We start from the raw sequence: 23,151 nt of genomic DNA, 5'->3' as shown, positions 1-23,151 counted from the left end.
ATCACATTTTACCCAGTGGGAGTTTTTATAATCAGGGGGATGCCATTTTTGAAAACCAGTATTTATTCATTCAGTGTCTGACTATCACCGTTTCTCTTTTATTATTTTGCAGTTTAGTTTTCAATTTCTAAAAAGAGGGGAGCGTCCATAAAAAATCCATTACTTGGGTTGAAACAGCCATGAGGACTCAGGTGCAGGTTGTATAAACAGTTCAATATCTGGTGTATGGCTGATCTCTGTACACTCCCTTGGTTGTTCGTGCTGGCGGTGCCTTGGCGCGATTGTTTGGCCACTCTTCCAGACCTGGTTGAGAAGAAAAAGAGCAGAAACAGATGGGGAGAGGGGGGGGGATGACAGAGGCGTTATATTCAAATAATTCATTCGTAACAACCAGTCCAAGTCTTTCACGCTGTACACCAAGGAAAAGTACGTTTGAAAGTTGTGAGCACTTTGACTGACTGGTATCGATGGTGCTCATCTCACAACAAAGAGCCGGGGAACAGAAACGGTGACTCACGCCAAGAAGCTTGTTAACCTCACCTGGAAGGATGCATCTCAGATAATTGAATGAGAGAATCAAACAGCTACTTGAAAAGGACCCGTTTAGTGGCTCCCAGCGAAAAAGGTCACAATTACCATTAGCCCAAATCAGCCCCTGTTCACCCCCCTGGTACTGTCAATGTGAAAGTGCCAGTATCGACGGCACCCTTTGTCTGATCTTCAGCCAGCGCTGAGACTTCCCCAGAGCTGAGGCTCACAAGGGGTTGTTTTTTTGTCTGTGTACAGGCTCTCTGTTGACAGCACATAGCCAATACCCCTTAATTAAACCTGTCACCCTTTCTCTGACAGTCACTTTGAAGACATAGGGCAAGGTAACCTTGTGTTTTCGAGAACAAGGATGCACATCAACGCTGTTTATCTGTTTTCCTTTGAACCGTCGCTCTCTTTCTGTGTGACCCAAGCGGCAGCACTTTTCATTTTATGTGGAAATAGGCCGCTCTCTAATGAGTTGAAGGTGCTTAGTTCTTCTACTTGTGTGGTCAGAAAAGTTGGGGAAAGTTTTTGTTAGCTATGACTTTCGAAAACCCATTAAAATCTCTAAAACAAGGGACAACTAGTTAAAACATGCGGAAGAGATAATGATATAAATATTTAACACATTTTCAGTCAGTCTCTAAGTAAAAACAATACAAAAAATATATAATAATCAGTTTTTATATAATTTATAATACATCTTAAAATATTGGATTTTATTGGAAACAACCACTGTCATCTTATATCTGCACGTACATCATCTTAATAGATTTTATTTTAGATAATAAAGTAGCACACCTGAACCAAAATCTAAATAAATGCTATTTATGGTTCATCTTTTATTTTCCAGATCACACAGAGACTTCAAACACACTATTAGAGACGGATCCACCTGCAGCTGTACGGCAGCACAGCCTACTGAACCGTACTCTATATTAGCTCTGCTATCATTCAAGTGCGCTCTACAGCAAATATGTCCTTGGCCCACTTTTTACTGTATCTTGTCAAAGGTTGACACTGTTAGAGAAAATTAGAGGTGTTAACTTTGTCTGAATTCTGTGGCAACTGTTCACAGCTCTTTACAGACATGATAATCAGCCACTCATCCAGAGACCAGGTTTATGTTTATGTCCCCTTAAACATAAAGCTGGTCTGTTTAGCTGACTGTACTGTGGGCCTGTGGCACAAACACACCAGCATTCATTTGGTTTGAAAACAATGCTTAAATAAACAAAGGAACTTGTGAGGTAATATGTAGTTTAAATAGGTTAAAGGTTGTGTCTGAATTCCCTGTATTATCTTTAGCTGAGCAAAATTAACTTGATGATGTCTAAGAAGACATATCTTCATTTAAGCATCCTGGCATACTTATTATATTGTGCTAATGAGCTGCTGGTAATTAGTGTTTTAATGCTTCGCACACTTTCTTTGCTTTCTAAACACACACACACATGCATATCTATACAAGAGTGGAGGAGAATAATAATAATAATTAATAATAATAATAATTAAGCCTTTATTAGTACAGTGAAAGCGCAGTGAAATTGAAGGCTGACAGCTTGTAACCATGGAGTCATATGTAACCATGGCTGAAGTCTAGACCCCACCTTTGAGTGTGGCAAGCTGGAGTCTGACCAAGTGAAAAAAAAACATTTGAAATGCTAAACGCCAACAAATATAGAATATTTTGTTGGACTTAAAACTTGTGGTCTAATTTCAAAATTATTTTATTGATCTTTTTTCTACAAATGTGGACTTTAGACTGAGGACTGAGACTATTACGGAGCGCTGCGTTACTCGCCGTGTGAGTGAGGGAGAGAGAACTGGGAATGAAAGCTTTGCACGCAATGTTTCTGTGTGTTATTAATAATCATTGAAATGTCAATTTCACAAACTAGTTGATACAGCCATATATGTACCTGTCACTTGCCATTTCATTCAGAACTGCGAGTTGAAGACCCTTTGACCTACAGACATGCAGTGTGTGCATGTCTGTGTATTGTGGCAAGTACTCAAGCACTCTAAGATAATTAAATGTGATAACTTGGATATGGAAATTACTTACACTGCCCATCACCAGTATACCTGCCTGGTTGAATGTTTGTAGACTATACCCCATGTGTCATATTAACAAGGTTGTCATCTATGTTGTTGTTTAATTGTTTAATTAATTCTAATTCAACTAGTCAGGTTTTAGTGAGTGAATTATAAAAAACAGTTTTGTACTATTTTGCAGCTGAGAAAGCCCAACTTTCAAATATGGAAGAATAAGCTAGGATACATAAAATGAATCAATATTACTACTGTAAAATAAGTGTATAAGTTATATACGTTATAAAAGAATCAACCAGAAAGTCTGCTCTGATTGGTCAGCTAGTCCGCCTTATGGTGATTGGTCAACGTTTCACATTTCAAAAAACTCTTCCTCTGGAGCTTCAGCTCCATCTCTCTCTTTTGTTGTTTGAGGGCAAAACTAGCTGGAAGGAGCTTTACGTCACTTCCGTAACATTATGACCTCATAAAGTTACAGAAGTGAAGGAGAGAATTCAATGGAGCCGTTTCAGCAGATCAGGAGCTTCTGAGGGGGAGGGTAACTCATTTTAGGCGTGGACTTCAGGTTTTACACTCTACGGACATTCAACACACTGAAGGAGAGGGAAAAAAGTGGAAAAGCATAATAGGGCCACTTTAAGGTATCCCCGTTTGCAGGCCCAGAAGACCACTGCAAACTTTAAACATCCCAACATGCTGAAAGCAGCCTCCAGTCGATCTGGGAAAAACTTCTTTAAAAAATCATCCACATCTGGGTTCTAATAGGCTACAACAAAGACTGAAGTACTTTAAATCCTACATGCCATATCTCTCTCTCAGAGCTCTGCCATTCCAGCCTCTTCCTGCATTGCTCAAGTAGCGAGACTATAAAGAAAAATAGACTTTTCAAAAGAAAATACTTTAAATGAAAGACATCTTGAAACTGGCAAAGAAGCCATTATGACCCACTGCAGCCAAAGATGATCCAGTGCCACACAGAGAGAAAGAGAGCAATAAAGAAAGAGACAGTGGAAAACGAATCAAGCTGAGTTTGCCCCAAAGGAGCAGATAATGTCAGAAGTTACCGGAAAGAGCCCAAACAAGCCGTTACCAGAACAAGAGACCGAACCAAAAACGTCAGGCTTAACTTTTCTTCTTCCCGTCAGAACCCCCAGTTGAAAATGCATTAATGTTTATTTAATAAGTTTATTTTAGATGCCATACTTGCTTAAGCTCCCAACATGGACAAGTGCTAGTCATATGTTTGTGACTAGAAAAGTAACCACTTTTTATGCTGTTTTGAGGAATTTGATTTTCAAATTTATATGTCGACTGATTGAATCAAAAAACTAAATCACAAATGTTTTAACTGAGCCAACACAAAGTGACACAAGGTATTCCTCTTGTTTGTGGAAACATTGGAACAAATGTCTCTATGCCTTTTAACCATTGGTGACTTTTTTTGTACTGCAATGACTATACCTATCCGTGTTCTCATATTGTATTGTATTTATTTGTTGTTGTTGTTTTATTTTTTTCTGTTTTGTATGGACCCATGTGTCTGAAATAAAGTTGAATAATACTAATTAAAGGTAGGGTTGGTGATCTTCTTCAAATCAACGTGGACATTTGTTGTCGAAATTCTCATTACATCCTGACAGCAAACAAAGACTCAAATGCTTTGACAAAAATAATCCGAGATCTGTGGCTTTAATAAATCTGTCCAATCACTAAATTTGGCCTAAATGAAATGATTGGACGCGCTACCTGGTTGTCTACGTACCAGCCTGCCTTGGCATATTCTGCATTCATTACTCATCACTGGAGTCTTCCACAAGCTGCTAGCCTGACAGCTGTGAGTGCTAACAAAAAAACATGTTTGTACATTCACTATATGTTTACGATCATTATGATAATTTTGCGGGGGTAGCTTTTAAGAGAGATAAGATAAGATAAGATAAGATAATCCTTTATTAGTCCCGCAGTGGGGAAATTTGCAGGCTTACAGCAGCATAGAGTAAAGTGCACATAAGAGACATAGTAGAAGAAAGGAGGGAAGCCTGAAAGAACGGGCTGGCCTTGTTACCAACAAAAATTTTGGAGATGTTGTCGAGAGCTGCTTTCATTGGAAAAGAGTTTGCTACACTGGACTGGGTTTTTCGGGTGGATAATTGTTAAAATCTGAGCTAGTTTGCAATATTTCCACTCTGTCATTAATAATTGAAGTAGTGATCATTAGCATTGGACCTTCAATGGTAAAACTAGAACTTATATGAAATTGTTTAACAATCTTCCCTGGTGCTTCTTAAACTGTTAAACGATATATGGATCTATTCAAGTTAATTTATTTGTTAAAGGATATCACTTACTGATTCTATCCGGTCACATGTTGTACGTTTCCATTCATAAATGGTTCATTTTAGTACTCATTGTTTTCACTGATTCATCCCTTAATTTTATTCATCATTTTTCAAATTTAATTTTCTGTTTTGTTGTGTAGTTGTTTAGTTACTAGCTCAATAACATTTGATTTAAAAAAAAATATTTGAACATGTGATTTGTCAGTCAGTTGATCCCAAAATTGCACACAATTACCAAGATGCTATAACAACTGAGGTCATCACGTCAGAGTCAGGATCTATGAATTGATGTTATGACAATTGACACAAGGTATATTAGAGAGAAAGAGGTCAACAACTCACCATACGAATCATATGACTCCTCACTCTGTCCGTATTCATAGTAGTCATCTGAGCTGTAATCAGAAAAAGCAGAAAGGTGAATATCAGAATGTATCAATAGCCATGAAATAAGAAAACAATACATTCTGTGTCAATGTAACTTATGGTAGAACATCAAAGTAACATTTACCATGATATATGACACAATTACTGCACTGGCAATAAAGAAAAACAGACATAAAGTGATTTTTTTATATACTAAAAAACAAAGAGTCAGTTTTCAATCACTCAAAAGTTCTGCCACATTTGCGGCTTTACAAGGCAATTTCCTCCACCGTATTTCTGCACAAACTTCCAGTTCCATATCACTGCATATGGAGATCTATGAGAGGTGGCAACTTTAATGAAAAATAAAAAGATGGGGAGGCGAGTTGCATAGCGGTTCATTTCTCGCTTATTTATTTATTTTTTTATTTTTTTACTTGCGGTCGCCGTCAAGATGCTGACAGAACAATCCTGCGTCAGTATCATTCAGTAACAGCGCTATCATTCAAGAGAGGTAATTCATCATAAGGCTGCCACTGAGCCGACACCAGCCATCACAGCTGGGTCCTCTCCGCCGGCCTGTCAGTCAGTCTGTCAGCGACAGCAGCACCTCTCTGCTCGCAGGATTAGAGAGAGCTGAAGGCACCATCCAAACCCCCACCCCCCTACCACACCACATCAACACCACCCCGACGGCTGAGGGCAAAGAGGTGACAGTAATGACACACCACAGTGGAAGTAACGGAGTACATTTTACTCCAGTTACTGCAATGGAGTAGCTTTTTTTTTTTTTTTTGCGGTTTGATTTTAAAAAGCCAAAGCGAGGTCTGAGAGGTTGAGACACTCCACTCCTCGATCAAATTACACCGCAGTTTGCAGCACTCCAGGAAATCAATCTCTGCTAATTCTGCCTGCTATTAAGTCTGCCTTCACTGAGCAGTATCGGCTTCTTATAAACAGGCTGCACAGTGATTCCATTTTTAAGTAATTCTTTTTATAATATTCATTTTTATTTGTACATTGAAAAGAAAATTCACTGACAAACTGAGCATGCACTTCTCATGTCTACTCCATTACACTGAGAGGTATTATAATTAAAAGTGAGACTGTGTGGTGCCACTTTTACATGAACTGCCACACAAAAGATTTTGTAATTATGAAACACATATTCCATTAAACATTTTGTATTTTTATTTTAATGACATTTGCCAGTTGGTAAAAGCCACCCATTAAAAGAGCTTTTACGGTTACTGACGATAGTTACGTTATAAGTGTGGTTACATTGTTACTCAATTTAAACACAAACCATGAACCACTTCACGCTAATACAATGTATGTAAATCCAATCTCTTTAATGTTGCTTCAAGCGCTGAACATTACATCACATTACAAACATTACAAAATGTAACTGTTAGGTTTTTATAAAAAAAAATAGTGTTCTAAAATAGTGGACTATTTCTTCAGTAGGAAGTAGTTTGAGGGAAAACGGTTCTGTGGATAACCAGCGTTATGGGGACATCTAGTCTTGCACAACCCTTTGCTTTCAGTTTTTTGAAAATGTAATTCATCAATGCTGTGATCCCCACGTACAAAATTGGCAAAGATATATATGAAAACCTGAGAAGGTCAACTGTTAAACCTTCTGCATTGCTAAATGCCAGTAAGACAAAGTGAGAAAATATGCTTTCTAGTATTGTGTTGGAACTGATCCTTCTTTTGGCAGCCTTCCAATAACTGATAATGCCCCTCAACAGCAACAGCATGACAAGCTCTTTGGTTGTTTTATTGTTTTCTGCAACAATTTCCGGGTAAGTATGAACAAGACAACATGGCCAGTTGAGGACAGTGGGAGGAATCGCTTTAAGAGCACCGCGGCGGCTCAATGAGACATGAGAAAGCTCCCTACGGAGGCTTGAGCCCTAAGTCAGGCTAAGCATAAATTTTACACACTCCATAATTCAGCTACGGACAATGCCAAGCCAGCAGAAGCAAACAAGGTTTCCCGCTCTGTGCTAATGTAGTCTCCAAGAAGCGAGGCCAGCTGCTCTAGGCACGAGGTTTCCAGTCCAGCTCCATGCATCTGCCACGGGCGTCGAGAAGCTGCAACATCCTTGACAACATTCGCTGGCCGACAGAGACGTATAGAGCGAGAGGAGGGGGGAGAGAGAACCGTGGCAACTGAATGCATGTTTTGGCTCGTCGTGTTGTGTACCCCGAGACAAGACCTGACAGGATGCTAAATAATTAGATTTCACACAATGCCAAAATGCAGGGGTGTATTCCAGAGAGGTCGTCTTCTGAATAAACATCAATTTCTAAGAACGTCAGGAAATCAATTTGCCACAATTCACAGCTGCATGCAGACATATTGGGAAGCATGTGAAATATTGGGTAATCTTGGGCTTTTCCTGTTCGGCTCTGTGTCATTTTCAACGAAAAAAAAAATAAAGCCATCCAAATGACACAAACGAGGATGCTGCACATAAATGCTAACACTATTTCAGAGGCTTGCATACATGCTGTAGGCGGTCAGCATTTTTTCCACTGCATTCATTTTCACTGTTTAGCTCACAAAAGAACTGTTAAAAAACAACCCTTTTTTTACTTAACTCTTGAGGTTTCTCTGTCGCTAAAGGCAGAGAGGGCCGATAATAGTACTCCTCTGTGCTGAGAGCTGCCACTGCAGACCTTCTCTTTTCACAAAGGAGAAGAGTGCAACAAAAGCTGTTAGGCACCTCTAATTTCTGAGGTGACATTTTATCAATATTGCTACACAACATCTCTCTGTAGTTACTTTCTCTTCTCAGTTACAGAGACTGGTGAGTCTTGAGAGACACATCCTGAAGGTCAAAGATTTCAGTAAAATTCTGCTTCGTGTGGCCAAACGTTAGACAGCCCCTGCTGCCCTACAGCACATTGAACATCAATCATCACTCTGCAGTGCATACGTCTGGAATTAAAGCATTCCATCTAAAAAAGAGCTTTCTTTATTAATACGAGTACACAGTAAACATATTCAGTGTAAAGTACAGTTCCATCATAGAAAAAGATACTTGGGGTGCAAATATATATTTGTTATTTGGCAATTTAAGTGGAGAAGCAGTTGCTTCGTAGATCATTTTTATCACCGCCAGGAGAATCATGCTAACGCTTGTGTGCGCGCGACTGCGTGTGAGTGAATGTGCACCTCTGAGTCTGTCCACGGCTTATCTCGCATTTCGCACCAGCAAACTGCAGATTTTCATCGTCCAGCTATGGCTGCATGCTCAAGGACCTCTTGTGGTTACGGTGATTCACACTTCCTCATAACATTTTTTTTTTTACTGCCATTGACTGCCTGCTCACTCCTTACTCACTACTCCTAACTGTCCCCCGGCCTGTTGGGGCCACTAGGTATAACACAGCTGGGTGCATCGCCGATTCCCTGCTTCTACTCTGCACCCAGACTAGCAAAAACAGTTTGCTCACCTTTATTGTTTTGTACGGTGTGTTTGACCAACAGCTAACGGAACTACGAGTACACAGTTTCTGCTACCAACTGTAACAAAGGGAGACAGCTTGGTGAGTTTAATTTATTTTTTTGGCAAGATTGAATAACTTGTCTTACATAACAACTTCAAGCCGATTGCCTGCATACATCGCTGCTTGTTCAAACATGAAGATAACTCAAAGCTTGATCTAGGCCTACTCCACACAAAACTGTACCATCATGTAGGTGAAACACTGAAGGCACATCCTCAAGTCACTGGCTTTATTTGAAGTTTGCAGGTTCCTTTAATTTGAAAGAAATATATATATTTATGCTGCCACTTGTAAGACAGTATGAGATAAAAGGAAACTCTAACCTCAAATCCCCACTCCACTGCCTCGTACATTCTACATTTATCATCATTGACTCCAAATCACAGCGTGGCCTTGTCAGAAGTGCACAGCTGGTAGCACGAACACAAGCCTGAGCTGGGGTGCCTGGCGTGGTTAGATCTCACTACAGACTTAGCCCTGTCATAGGTGTGAAAATGCTTTGACTTTCTAAATAGGTCATCTTCTGATTAGACAATCATTAGCCGAAGGCGTCTGCTGGTTTGCGTTTCCCCAAACTTCCCTGGCCGAGAAAAAAGAACACATCCGTCAGGTGTGGACCACGAGAGGGGTAAACACAACAGATGAGGGCCTCTCTTTCATCAGGCGTCTGATTCCAGACCTACTTTTCCACAGGTAAAGACCCTGTCTCTCCAGCGTATCTGTCATCTCTGTAAATGCTTCGTCTTAGGCACTGATGGTTGCCGTTCCTGGGCAACACAAAACAGATGGCGGTGTTAAATCTGAATGATGTAGTACACGTCCCTAGTGGACTTTGTTTTCTTACATCGCCATTACTCTTCCAGTCCTCTGTGATGAATTTGAAGAGATCAGGAGGGGCATTACAGGGGGCTGCAGACGTAATAGGCTACAGTGCAGGTGTGATGTGGACCGAGGTGGCTGTATTTCTATTAGTGTATTTAATGCATATTGTACACTTTAACTCAACTTATTGAGAGAGCAGTTTAGTTGAATTGGAACGTTGTACTGACTGTGATTCCTTGAGCAAAAATGACTTCCTTGTGTAACAATGTTTTTCTTAGCACAAGATTGAAGAAAGTAAAATGTGGATGAAAATGCCCCACTGAAAAACTCTGATTACAGTGTGGCTCAGTGGGGATTTCTACAGACAACAATGCAGTGGAAATGTCTTGGAAAAAGAAAAAGCAGCACTTTTCCTACCATTTAGTATGAAATGAAGCTCACATCATTTCAAATGGAAACCCTCCTTATGGATACACTGGTGATTGCTCAATGTAGTGGCTGATTGCAAAGCCATCTCCAATGCTGACCCCCTGCTGAAAAGTCACAAAGAGTGAACGAATGGCCTACAGCTAAGATTTGGCTTTACAAATGAGTCTTCTTTCTGGTTTTAAACAGACCATTTATGCTACTTTTTTCAGGGGGGGGTACATAAAATCCTCCTCCAGGGAAAATGCTGCCTCTTGGAAATGTGTTTGAGTTGTTACAGTGTGACTATCTGAAATCTGTGAAAGACTTTATGTCTTATTGAGGGAACATCACATTTACAATTCACAATACGCCACCTTTTGTCTCCAGACAGAGGGAGAGGTGTAAATCCCGCCCTCCTTTCGCCTCAGATGGTCCAATTCCCGCCACAGCACCTGTCACTCATCCTGACAAGCTGTCTATCTTGAAAACAGCATCTAGGTACCCAGCATCTGTGAAGCACCGTAGGCAGACAGCTAACACAGCCAATCTGTTCTAAGAAAAAACACAATCCCCGTATTCCAATCGTGCTAAATGGGTGTTGTCTGCCTCAGGGCCCCGACACAACAAGCACACCTCAAACAAGATGCATTGATTTAGGTAGGCTGATCAAAAGTGTTGCATCCCCTGCAGTTGAACACAACACGGAGACTTTAGGCGATGGCTCGTTGATAACTAACATACATGTTCTGCTATGCATCTGCATCTACCTGTGCATACAGGTAGATTGCACATTGACAAAAGAATCAAAAGCAGTTGCTAAGGTTTCTTATCTTGCTTTTCAATGTTTGATACAGAGGAACATCCCGATTAGACATTTATACATCAGGCCTTGTAGATTATGGTCTTTTTGTAGTATTTGGTAGTGTAAAAATGACTAACTAGCCCTCAGGTTGTCCACTGAATAACACAGAGACTGGAGGTTTGTGTGTGCATGTGTTGCTGATGAGACTTCACTAGTTTCGGGGCCCTTTCGAGAAATCGATTGTAAACTGCTACATAATGAAACTTAGAAAGCCAGCCACGCTCCTCCTCTGTTCTCCTCCGTGCCCGTCTCTTGTACTAAGATTTACAGCCATTCCTCAGGGGTGCGACTGCCCTTTAAAACACTGTCACACAGCTATCCTTGTGCCCCCGAGCCTCCGGGATCCAGCCTACGATGTAGCGTACCAAAGCAAGATGCGAGGGGAAGGTGCGAGGTGTCAGCAGCAGGCAGTCTCTGAGGTGTCAAGTATGAAATAACGCTTTGATCGCAGCCCGAGCTTCGAGAGACAACCTCGCTCTGACCTCTCCAAAGTGTCCAGCCAATGCGGCCGTGCCACAGCTGTCATCCTTCTCATTTCCCTACAGAAACGTCACCATTCTCTCTGCTGATGAAATTAAAGACGCTCCTCCACACAAGCAGCCTCCTTGACCTTAGCACTTGATTGGTACCTAGCCACGGCAGCTTCCGGATAACTCTCCTGAGATGAAACTCTCTGCTGCCTCTCCGAAAAAAACAGATGATGGCTCGGTGGCTGTGTGCTGTATAAACACGGTAAGGGGACGCTGTGATCTAAGAGCTGGCGTACCAAACTGCCACGGCTGTCACGCTGAGGTAGCGCTCCACAAGGTTCCCCCGGGCGTCAGCGCTCTTCTGAAACATGTAAATGTCGCAAAATGTCTTCAAGGCGTCTAAAAACAGCTTTTTAGCTAAAGTCTTATGTCTTATGGTTGTGAGTGACTAATTCTCCTTTCAAATTGAATTATGTCTAAACTACTCAATTCTGTCTGTCCTGTGTGACAGGATGTGTACAGTATACTGACACAGGTTGTCTCGTCTCATTTGTCAGTGGTTACTGTGTTTTTTCCATTATTGCAGTTATGTGCAGTATTACAATTTGTACTAATTAAATCCAGCAGAGATAAATATGTTATCAGTGTGACTGCACAACAGTGATAGTAGCATACAGTAGATGTAGATGTAATAAATTAAAACATTTAAGCCAGTGCATGTTTTCCTTATGCAATTATTACATTTATAAAATGATGCAATCCAGACTTTTTCTTGGCTGTTATTCAGAAGTAAATATTGAATTTTTTACTTTAAGAATATCTCTCTGACAACTTTAGTGATATTTAAAAGTAAGGGGTTTTAAGGGCAAAGCATACAATCGAATTGTGATGCACTGATGCATGTTTAATAGGTGAGCTGTAACCTGTGTGACAGTTTAAAAACTATTTAGTACAGGTACATTACATTACAGTCATTTTAGCAGACGCTTTCATCCAAAGCGACTTACAATCAGTAGCTCAAAGCTTATATTACATATCATTACATATCATTACATAACATTCACCCATTACACACTGATGACAGGCTACCATGCAAGGTGCCACCATCAGACTCTAACTAACATCCATACAACATCCAGCCTTCGGGAGCGGTTAAGTGTCTTGCCCAGGGACACGTCGACTGCTGAAGCCGGGTATCGAACCGCCGGTCCTCTGAATGGAGAACGACCCTGCTCGCCACTGCTCCACAGCCGCAGCTGGTATCACAACAGACATTTCTCTGCTCAAACTCTAATCTCACTAACAGGGCGTTAAATAGAAATTACTTTGTAGTGCCATTCTGTGTCTAATACTTACGCATAAGGCACTGTTTTATCGTCTGTATGAGATGCACTGGTCATTCAACTAACTCCAAAGTAAACCCATCCACATCATTATCAAACGCAGAGTAACAGACGTAGCATTTGAGAGTGAGAAGTCCGCTAAAGACGGCTTGGAGGGGTTCTGAATAGGACAAACTGTAGAAGCCGTTTACACGTTTTTTGATTCAACTGTTTTCATTTTAAATGCCTTATGAATCAGGAAGCTGTGTGCAAAGGTCTCACAATTCTTTGTTTGTCGATTATGAAAATCGATTATCATAATCTTCTGATGGACGACCATCTGATTCAGCGCAAATACACAGTCCTCTCTGTGGTGATGCAGTGTCCGATGGGGAATGTGAGAACAAAACCATATTACCTAGGATAATGTATTTAATGTATTATGGAAATATATTTAAGGTATCAGTGAATCTACTGCTGCAGCATAACAATCTCTTTAAGAGCAGAAGCCTCTTTAAACCATCCTCTTCCTTTCCCTTCCCGTTCACAAATGGCAGGCCTGTTTCTAGCATAAGCCATCGGGGTAATACCATGACAGAGAGACTGTAAATTGTTCTGCTTGTTATCCTCCGGCAACTGAAATCCTGCCACGCAGTCAGAGCTCAGATTGGTGACTGGGAGCTCCTTAGGCCTGAGAAACATTGTTAGGAGACTTCTCGTCCACATACACACACAAACACACTCACCAGCACACACACAAGCATACACACACTCTCCTTGAGGCCCTGCTATGACTTTCCTCTGGGTGAATATAATGGACCTTTGTCCATCAAAACGATAAGTAGGATTGTGACTGTAAAGAGGAAACTATGGAGGGATGGAATTATGTTGCAGTATTGATTGCAGTAGATAAAATGCAATCATTTCAAGTGGCCCTATTATGCTTTTCCTTCTTTAGTGTGTTATATATATTTTTGTACATGTAAAAGGTCCGTAGAGTGTAAAACCTGAAGTCCACGCCTAAAAGGAGTTACCCTCCCCCTCAGAAGCTCCTGAGCTCCTGAAACGGCTCCATTGAATTCCCTCCTTCACTTCTGTAACTTTATGAGGTCACAATGTTACGGATGTGACGTAAAACTCCTTCCGGCTAGTCTGGCCCTCAAACAACAAAAGAGAGAGACTGAGCTAAACCTCGGAGGAAGAGTTTTTTGAAATGTGAAACGTTGACCAATCACGACAGAGTGGGCTAGCTGACCAATCAGAGCAGACTTTGCTTTCTGGAGGGAGGACCAAGCGCTACAACGGAGCGTTTCAGAGAGAGGGTGAGAAGAGGTGCTGCAGGACAGCCAGGACGAGAAAAACAAGGAGGATTATGAGCATAAACGCATGTAAACATGTTGTAACTGTAACTAAAAATATGCACCTGGAAAATAGCATAATAGGGCCTGTTTAAGGTAATAAATGGATAACCCGTTTTACAATTATGTACATAATTTCCCATGAACTGTCTGCAGAAGTGAACAAAGGACAAATAAAGAGAACATGTCAAACAATACATCTTATATTTATAGTCAAATGGTCAAAATTTTGTACACATGCACAATGTCAGCCTGCAGTACCAGTAACTTTTCAACTAAATCCAGAGCACAGGACACAGTAATAAGAGAAGAAGTAAGTGAATCAGCTGTCTCTGGAGGCACAGAATTCCATGTCTGGGCCCTATTAGCTGCTTTGTTTCCCGCCAGATAACAGACATGAAAATCTCTTTGAGTCGACCCAGCCTCCAGCCTTTATATGATGGACTCCTTTTTCTTCCTTGCTGCCATCCCCCCTTCCCCCTAGCTCGTGCCACCTTCACCAAAACACCCCCACCATTATTCAAGAGGATGCTTATAAAACAAATAGCTGCAGATTCCTGAGGCGGACCTGAGTTCCCCCCAGCGAGCACAACCGCCAACACTTCAAGATACAACCCTCTGTGTGTTAGAGAGGGAGAGGAGTGTGTGCATGTGTGTGTGTGTGTGTGTGTGTGTGTGTGTGTGTGTGTGTGTGTGTGTGTGTGTGTGTGTGTGTGTGTGTGTGTGTGTGTGTGTGTGTGTGTTGTGTTGTGTGTGTGTGTTTCTGGCCCCGGAAAAAGAGATAGCAAAAAAGATGGATGACGCCTGGGTGACATACATCCTGACACCTCGACAAAAGAAAACATAGACCACCGTGCTCCACAAAAGCCTTTTTTTTCTCTGTCTGTTTTCATCTTTTCCAGCTGCTGCCAATACTATACAATCATTTTCGAAACACTAAATGTTGCAACAATCACTTTTTGAAACAGGGTGGCACACCAACAAACTGAAGAGAAAGCCTTTGACCTTGTGTGGCTTGTAGAGTGTGATAGCTCCTGGATATAAGAAAATCAATATTTTGCATTTAGCTGTGTAAGACTCTCTGTTAAGTAGAGCAACGTATCACTAAGGCTGTTTATTTTGCATTAAAATAAAAGATCGAGCAAAATGCACCTTTAGCTATATATTATAAAGGGTGATTAAAACAAAGGATAATATGTTTAACGTAATGAGCTGGTAAGTCTCTGAGTCTGCTGTGATTGCTTTATTTTATTTAAAAAAACTAAATTGAATTAGGTATCTCGCCATGCATCCAATCGCTCTCGACTCTTCTAAACAGATCGCATTGTTTTTGAAGTGGAATTCAATGTTACGGTTTTCTTTTATGAGTTAATCTTAAAAGACAATTCAAAGGTCAGTTGAAACATTTCACACTTCACAAAATACTTCATTAACACAGACTGTTCTTTTGAGTTTCAAGCAGGGCAGAAAATGAGCATAAATGACTCCTAACAGCTCATGCTCCATAATCCAGCTGTTCGCAAATCTCAAGTTGTTCTCTTACATTTTCTCCAGCCCAAATGGCCAGACTGCAGCAAATGTTCAGCCCTCAGATTCTGCTCATCAACTTGTATTTTAGACTTGGACAGACATAAATATAACTCGTCTTTTTTTAGTCAGTGCTTTCACTCAAGCAGTTTGGGGTCCTTTCATTGTCATGTTTTGGCCCTGGTGTGGATTCTGAAGGGTATTATAATAATAACCCAGTTGAATTAAGTTGTTGAGACTGTTTCAGAGAGGTTTTGATTCAATTTTATGTTCATTTCAGAGGATGTAGTTTTGCTTAGTTAAATTGAATTGAATTGCCTGATACAGAGAGGTGTTTCTGTTACTCAGCGTTCCTTCATTGATGGAAACAGAGTGTTGTTACAATCATTAAAAAGCAGTATGTGCTTACGTTCAGTAGCAGGAGCAGCATTGAAGTGCTAACGCTAGTTAATTATGTGCTAACCTAATCTACTTATTTTAGCTACAAAGGTTTGTATGTTGAAATGTAATGTTTTAGAAAACTTATATCTCCTTCCAAACTCTTCGGGTAACGAGAATCACCATGACGCCATGAAGCAAAAAAGCTTGTCCGGCCCTGGTCAGAGCTGGACGGTGCTATGCTATGATTGGCCAGTCGGTCTTCAGGGGCGGGACTTGGCAAAGGGTTGCAAAGGCTAAAAGAAAGGATGATGTGTAAATAATAGCGGAACTTACTTTTGTCCTTGATTGCTGTAGTTGTTGTCATACGATTCATATCCTTGGTCATCATAAGTCGTTCCGTAGTCCTCGTCATATTCCTGAAGTAACAGAGACAAAATGAAACCAGTCAGATATGTTGATATGGCAACCTGTTGATATGTACAGTGAAGACATGTGTTGGATAGGAGATGCTGTGTGCTGGAATGTTTGGTTACATTACTGAAGAACAATTTCAGCATCTTTTTACCAAAGCATGGTATTCTACTTTGGGCATTTTCTTCACTATCCATCAAATGCTTACAGGGTTATTTCCTTTTTACAACACATTGCATTACACTGAAGCCTTCAACTGAGCACAGATGTAGGTCAAACTGCTTGATTTGCCGCTGTTGGTATAACAGCCCATATGCAGCACCATTAAAGTAGCAACTGCAGCCCTGCCCTTGTCTTTGCGTCAACTGTCTGACAGTTGGATGTAAAGACTCTCGCTGTGGCAACGTTTCATCACCACCTCAAAGGATGAGCCTTGAACATCTGTTTGTGCACCAGCAATCTGCCCCGTCCCCCCCACCCTCTGCACTCCACCCAGGCTCCCGCCAAGAGGAACATCAAAGCGAACCAGTGCCGCACCCGTCCTAATTTGGGATAAATGGGACTTATGTTCCACAAAAGGCGTCGACCCCTAGCGACACATCTCTCATCCCCCGCACACTTCCTGGCTAATTCCATCTGCCCCTGATTTGCATGCTTGAAATGAATGTCTGTGAGATTTAGCACCAGAAGAAAAAAATGCTCATCACATCCATATTATTATTAAGGCCCTAATTCCTGATTAGAAACATGCATTTGCCAAATGACAGCATTTGAATTGACTCTTTTATCTTTAATCCTGCAGAAACGAAGTAGAAGTGAAGATGTGAAGAACTACTCTCAATAAAAGAGACCCGGATGTAGTAATACTTCCTTGTTTCTGCTTAAAATACATAACATATGTTTTTGTTCACTATGGGGGGAAAACCTGGCAGGAATATTTTAGGAATCACTTTAATATGCTCAAACCTCTCCTTGGTCATCCCAATGGGTGGCTTTCAAGACTTGTTTGTATTTCCTTTGTTGGTTGCATGTGCGTGGGGTGTTTGTTTGTTTTTCTGGAGGTACCTATCTATTTGTCTAGAGGTAGCTCAAGGGGAATTCAAGTCCCACCTCGCATTTGTAATTCTGCAGTTAAAGGAGCTTTTCCAAAGTCAGCAATTCCCCATGCTAATGCAAGAAGTAAGTTTAGTCAACAACTGTGCTTTGTAAAATATTAAACCCGTTGAATGTGTCTAAAATCGGTAGGAGCAGCAGTTCTGAACAAAAAGAAAATAACAATTGCAATTTTCTCCAAAAGGGATGTAATTAAAAGCACTTTTCAACAGGCAGATCAAACTGTAGACTTTCATTTGCAATTTCCAATCATAACCTTTTTCTGCTTAATGAAACATTAGGGAGGAGTGCTGACATGATTTCTGGAGGGAACAGGCTTGACAAGGCAATCTAAAGAACAATAGCTGGAGGAAAGTTGACATGAATTTTGAAACTTGGAAACACACAGTAGTGGTTTTGCTTTTAGTCTGGGGATAATAAAATCTATATAAAAATATATGTTACTGCACAATTTAATGGAATCAATCTGTACAATAAAAAATACCTGTGAAGGTTAAACTGCTTGCTTTTGTTGTGTGGTTTATACCTTATTGCTCTGTGGGATAACTAAGCACCGCTAGTGATATGCATTTGTGTTTAACGGTTGTGTGTACCTAAAGGGTCATTTATAAATGTAACACTGTGCTCAGTAGTCTTAGTACAGACAGGATCAATACCTATAAATACTGATGAGCAATAACTGTATTTGCTTGCTGGATATTCATAATCATCCCTTTTATTCTGAGGACTGAACTGAGAGAGGCACCTCCACTTGGTGTCAATCATGCATATGTATAAGATTATGTGACTGAACTTTGTAGACTGAGTCAACCAACCACATGTTCTCATCTTCTGTCTAAACATTTTGATCTTTGGAAATGCAATTTGATTTTATAATAGAAGCAGCTCCTAGCTGGTCTCAGCTAGTAGTTCATAATGCTATCTAACTTTATATATCAAGGAATCTCTGTCTCCCTGTCCGTCTGTCTGTGTGTTCTTTGCATATCTCGAGCACCACTCATCCAATCAGCTTCATACTTGGTGGGTGTATTGCTGGTGAGCCAAGAAAGTGCTTTAGTCAAAACTGGTGCAATTTGGACGTGCAACACGTTCAATATTAATAAACTCTGAATTAACCAGTGACCAGCACAACGTGAAAAAAGACTGTATTTTCCAGGTGTATGAATTGATAAACACTTTTAACACTTATAAATTTACTGAGAAGAAAATACCTCTGCTAATTAAATCCCGACTTGTTATGTCAAACCAAGCGACCAATACACCTATTTGGAAATGACCTCTGCTCAGTGTATTTCACCGATGTTTCTGATCATGATTAAAAATCGTAACAGGATGTGTTCCTCAGGGGCGGATTTCTGGGCCCTTTGCTGACGCAATTTAATTTACTTCTCACACTTCCTCTAACTGGGATTATTGGTACTGGCAGTGGTTAAATAAGTATCTAAAACTCTTCTTTTTCTGAGGAAAAACGATTAACTATTCATAGTAAAACTATTAATACTGCACAGTAAATGTCCTGCATTCAACATTTTGAATTCAAGTAAAGAGTGGAAGAGAGGCATTATCACAATGTGCTAAATTTAGTTAAGTTCTAATATGATGCTAGATAGTAAAATGATAAAAGAATGCATCATATTTGTATTGTTATAGTTTATGAGTCAAATCTGAATCTGCAACGTAACCAGTAACAAGTAAAGTTGCAGTACACAGAAAGTAGTACACAGCTCGGTTGCATATTTTTTACATGCTTTGATGTTTTTTTGGGGGTACAATAAGTTATGAGTAGAATAGTGATATCATTTTATATTTTTAAGATCCAAACATCTTAATAAATATATGGCTGTTGGGGGCCCTGGTGTTTTTCCCGGAGAGTGTATTTCAGCGGTGTTTCTGACCCGATTAGCCACTATTTGGGTGTTTGATGGAACTATGTTGTGGCAAGTGTATTGCCCAAGACCAAAGGAAGTGCATCAGTTCAAGAGAGAGCTGCAAGCAGCAACCCCGCTGGTCAAGCAGTGGAACTGCAATGGGACTGCACCAGTATATTAAATTGTCAGACGCTTTTCTTTCAAGGAACTGACATTTTCCAGCATATATAGAGGTTACCATCAGCCGTATTTCTTCTATGAATTGTTAATACTTAAGCATTTCAAAGTGTTGAAAATAACCAGTGCAACATACACTGTTTGCTCAAAGCCACAGCTTAAGTCTTTGAAGCTGAGACAGCTTTCACTAAAAGGCACCTACTGACAGAAGTTTCTGCATCGCAAGAAAAGTCACCTCATTTGAAATTGAAATAATGTCTTTGTTTTTGTGAGAAACACGCCTGTTTTTGTCACAAAACTCTAGGGATCATCTATATTTCAATATATTTAAAAGTTGTCTCTATTATACCTATCTCAGGCTAGAATAAATAAACATGGTCATGAATATTGAATGATTGGAATCTTGAAGGAGCACACAAAGCAAAAGCATGTTGCTGTGATTGTGCAGGCAGCCTCAGTTATCAAGTAAAATACTTTCTTTGAGTATAAAAGCATGAGGACAGTCAAAAATCTGTACGAGATGACTAAGTCTATTGTCTTCACTTGGTATTTCTGATTGACGTCTTTAACCCATGAAATAAGGCTGTAACTATGGATGTCATTTAGACAAATTATGATAATAAATAAGGTCACTAAAGGGAAAAGCATTATGTAATCTTTGTTTTACATCTTTAACATGTAATTCCAGACAATTAAAGAATGTTCTGCGATACGTTCAATGGCATATTGGTTTCAAAAGCTAATTCATGAAACATGGCTTCTAATACAACAAAACAACACATATACTTTGCACTCCAAACACTTACATGTACTGCTCAATTGTTCATTATCTCAAAATAGATCATGGTCAATAGTCAATTACCTGACGTGAAGTTTCTCGTCAAGCAGGACCACACTTGGAAATTTAAATTCAGAAATTCAGAAATTCGAGGGACTATATAAGTATATTATTTAATTATAAAAGACAGGTGGCGCTAATCAAAAACAATGAGTTGCTGTCGCCTGTACCAGTCATATAAGACACTGATATCATAAACATTTATCCCATTGTTCATTCAGATCAGTGATACACGTTTAAGTTCAACGTTGAGACACAGCAGAGACGAGGACATTTCTCTCCTTGAAAATGTATATTGGCTAAATTAATTCAATTTCCTTCTCCATAACAAATAACAATGAAATGTGTTTTTTATACATATATTTTTATATTTCTATGCTAAGGAGGCAGCAAGGAGATGTGTAAATGCAATTTAAAATGTAGTTTTCCTCAACATTAGAAACCTGTAGCTCTGATACTCTTTGTATTTACTTAATTACGGTGGGCAGAAATGTTGTTATCATGGAAAATAAATAGCTTTTCATGTCAAAGTCTGTAAAAAGTTTCTATTCCTGTCGGTACTTGAAAGCTTCTGGTATGGAGATTAGTAACTTGACCTTGATATGTGTTTAATTACTTTATGTAATTCATATTGTTCACCTGATATAAATAGAGCTGTTGGAACTCAATATTTCTATATTTCTTTCATATACTCAACAGTAAAACTATGCTGTTTTTCTCATATGGAATACTTTTAAATGCATCTTTAAAGGACTTTTATTCAAAGTGCTGCATCAACTTAACTCCCATTCAGCCATCCACACACACTAACATAACAATGGTGGAAAGCTACCATGCAAGGCGCTGGGCTAACCATCAGGAACAATTGAGGTTAACTGTCCCGCTGAGGACGCTTTGATATGTGGACAGGAGGAGCCAGGGATGGAGCCGCCAACTCATATCCTCTTGTGCATCCTGTCCACTGGCAGTCCAGACAATAGTGGGACTTGTCTGGACTGTTAAAAAATCAAAAACCCACACCCATATCCAACCCAAGGGTTATATGATGAGATTATGCCATAGTGACAAAACATAAAACCATGGCAAAACAGGCTGTTCTACCACCGCCTTTCAAATTCAAAAGGCTTGCTAGAGAACCCTGGAGGCTGCAATTATGACCCATTACTTGTCACAGTACTGAAGTGTGCTGATGTTGCTATGAGAAACACTGTGGGTCACTCAAATCAAAAACGTTCATCCCCACAATCAGCGAATATAATTTGATGAAATCTGACATCCACATTTGCCTTTGGGAGACATAATCGGATGACCAGAATGCATTTGGTTCATCCTCTGGTGAGTATGAACGTGCAAAGTGTTTAATACAATCTGATATTGTGAACATTTGTGTAGTAGAAGACATTTGGCCACCAAATGTCTTCTACTACAATGGTTAACATTTAAATGAATCCTCTGAGACCATTAATATGCTTATTTCACAAAAATCCATCCATGTATACATCCAGGTAGAAAGGAAATGTGAAAATGTTTACTGAAGTTTTCAGGACCTGTTTTCTTGGTGGTTAAAACTAATTTCATTAAAAGTAGCTGCTGAAATATCTGGACTTAAGCATCCATAACACATAACCGACATCTCCATTGTTGTAGGCCCATTACATTGAGATATATAAGGTTTAACACAGCAGAGCAGGTACTAGATACCCTGATTAGTTTTCAGCACAAGCAATGTGCCATTAGTGTTAAGTGTGTCCTCCTCTCGTCTTGATGAAGACTCTCTCAAGGTGCTGTCCACTCACATTGGACAACACTCTCTGGTATTAAGGGACATATTAAACTTTAACAATGGCATGTTATCCACATTTATTAGAGCAACTACTCTATAATTGAGTTACAAGCAAGCTGAGAGCAGAAACATGCCCGGTTTATAAATCACACCGGCACATTGAAAACGGCTCTCTTCTTTGGTGTCTGACACAAGGAAAAAAACAGCTTTAAAATGGAAAGCAGACTGTGATGTTAGTGTGAGTGAAGCTATTATAATATCTGATGTGTTTGTATTGATATACCATTTACTCAAAATATCTCAGAGAGCACAATAGCACTACAATACTGCAACAGCGCTGTGTTTCCAACACTAAACAGGATTAGTGTGACAGTGAGAGGTTGCAGGGGGGGGGGGGGGGGGGGGGGGGGCAGCTACTAAGTGAGTCTTTCATTTGTATGCCAGTGGATGGCTGAGAGGCGTGTTGTTAAAAGATAAGGACTGGCCTCCGAGGCCACTGAGGACTAACAGAGGGCCTGGCACTGCATGTTACAACAGCAGTATCGCAGCCGCTCCACTGTGCTCTACAATACCAGTGTAACAGATAGGATGCCACTGACACCCAGAGCAGGCTTTTGAGGCGATGGATTTGTTCCCCGCACACATGTACTGAATCCAAATGAGTTCAACAACACACTGTCCTCACATTATGAACTTTGTAAACAACTGCACATGCGGCGTGACCCGAAAGGTGTCACAAATACAAAACAACAAAGCGTGAAAATTAACGAAAATCAAAAGAAGAAGTAAAGCTTTGTTCTTCCTCAAATGACTTCAGTACAATACCATCTGGTCAAAGAAAGAAAAAAAGTCTCGCCTCCGCACAGCTGTGCCACACATTGCTCTTGTAACTTCTTAGCAATGAAAAGTAAAATAAGACCCTGTGATGTTGTTCAAAGAAAACAAAGAATGCAGTATCTGTAACCCTCGGTCATCCGTCTTGCTCTCAAAATGTCTCA

The 23,151-nt window shown here is 40.1% G+C and overlaps 1 protein-coding gene across 1 annotated transcript in view; it reads right to left on the bottom strand.

Annotated features, from left to right (window-relative positions):
* Window positions 1-211: 211 nt before the first annotated feature.
* khdrbs3 (KH domain containing, RNA binding, signal transduction associated 3) overlaps window positions 212-23,151 on the bottom strand; it is a 93,264-nt gene continuing 70,324 nt past the window's right edge. The window contains 3 exon segments of the mRNA XM_054606577.1: window positions 212-303; window positions 5,268-5,320; window positions 16,297-16,379. Coding sequence (XP_054462552.1) covers window positions 212-303; window positions 5,268-5,320; window positions 16,297-16,379 — 228 coding nt within the window.

Source organism: Anoplopoma fimbria, chromosome 10 (assembly GCF_027596085.1).
Source record: "Anoplopoma fimbria isolate UVic2021 breed Golden Eagle Sablefish chromosome 10, Afim_UVic_2022, whole genome shotgun sequence".
NCBI lineage: Eukaryota > Metazoa > Chordata > Actinopteri > Perciformes > Anoplopomatidae > Anoplopoma > Anoplopoma fimbria.
Note: the sequence above shows the minus strand (reverse complement) of the source record. Positions and strands in the feature narration are given on the sequence as shown.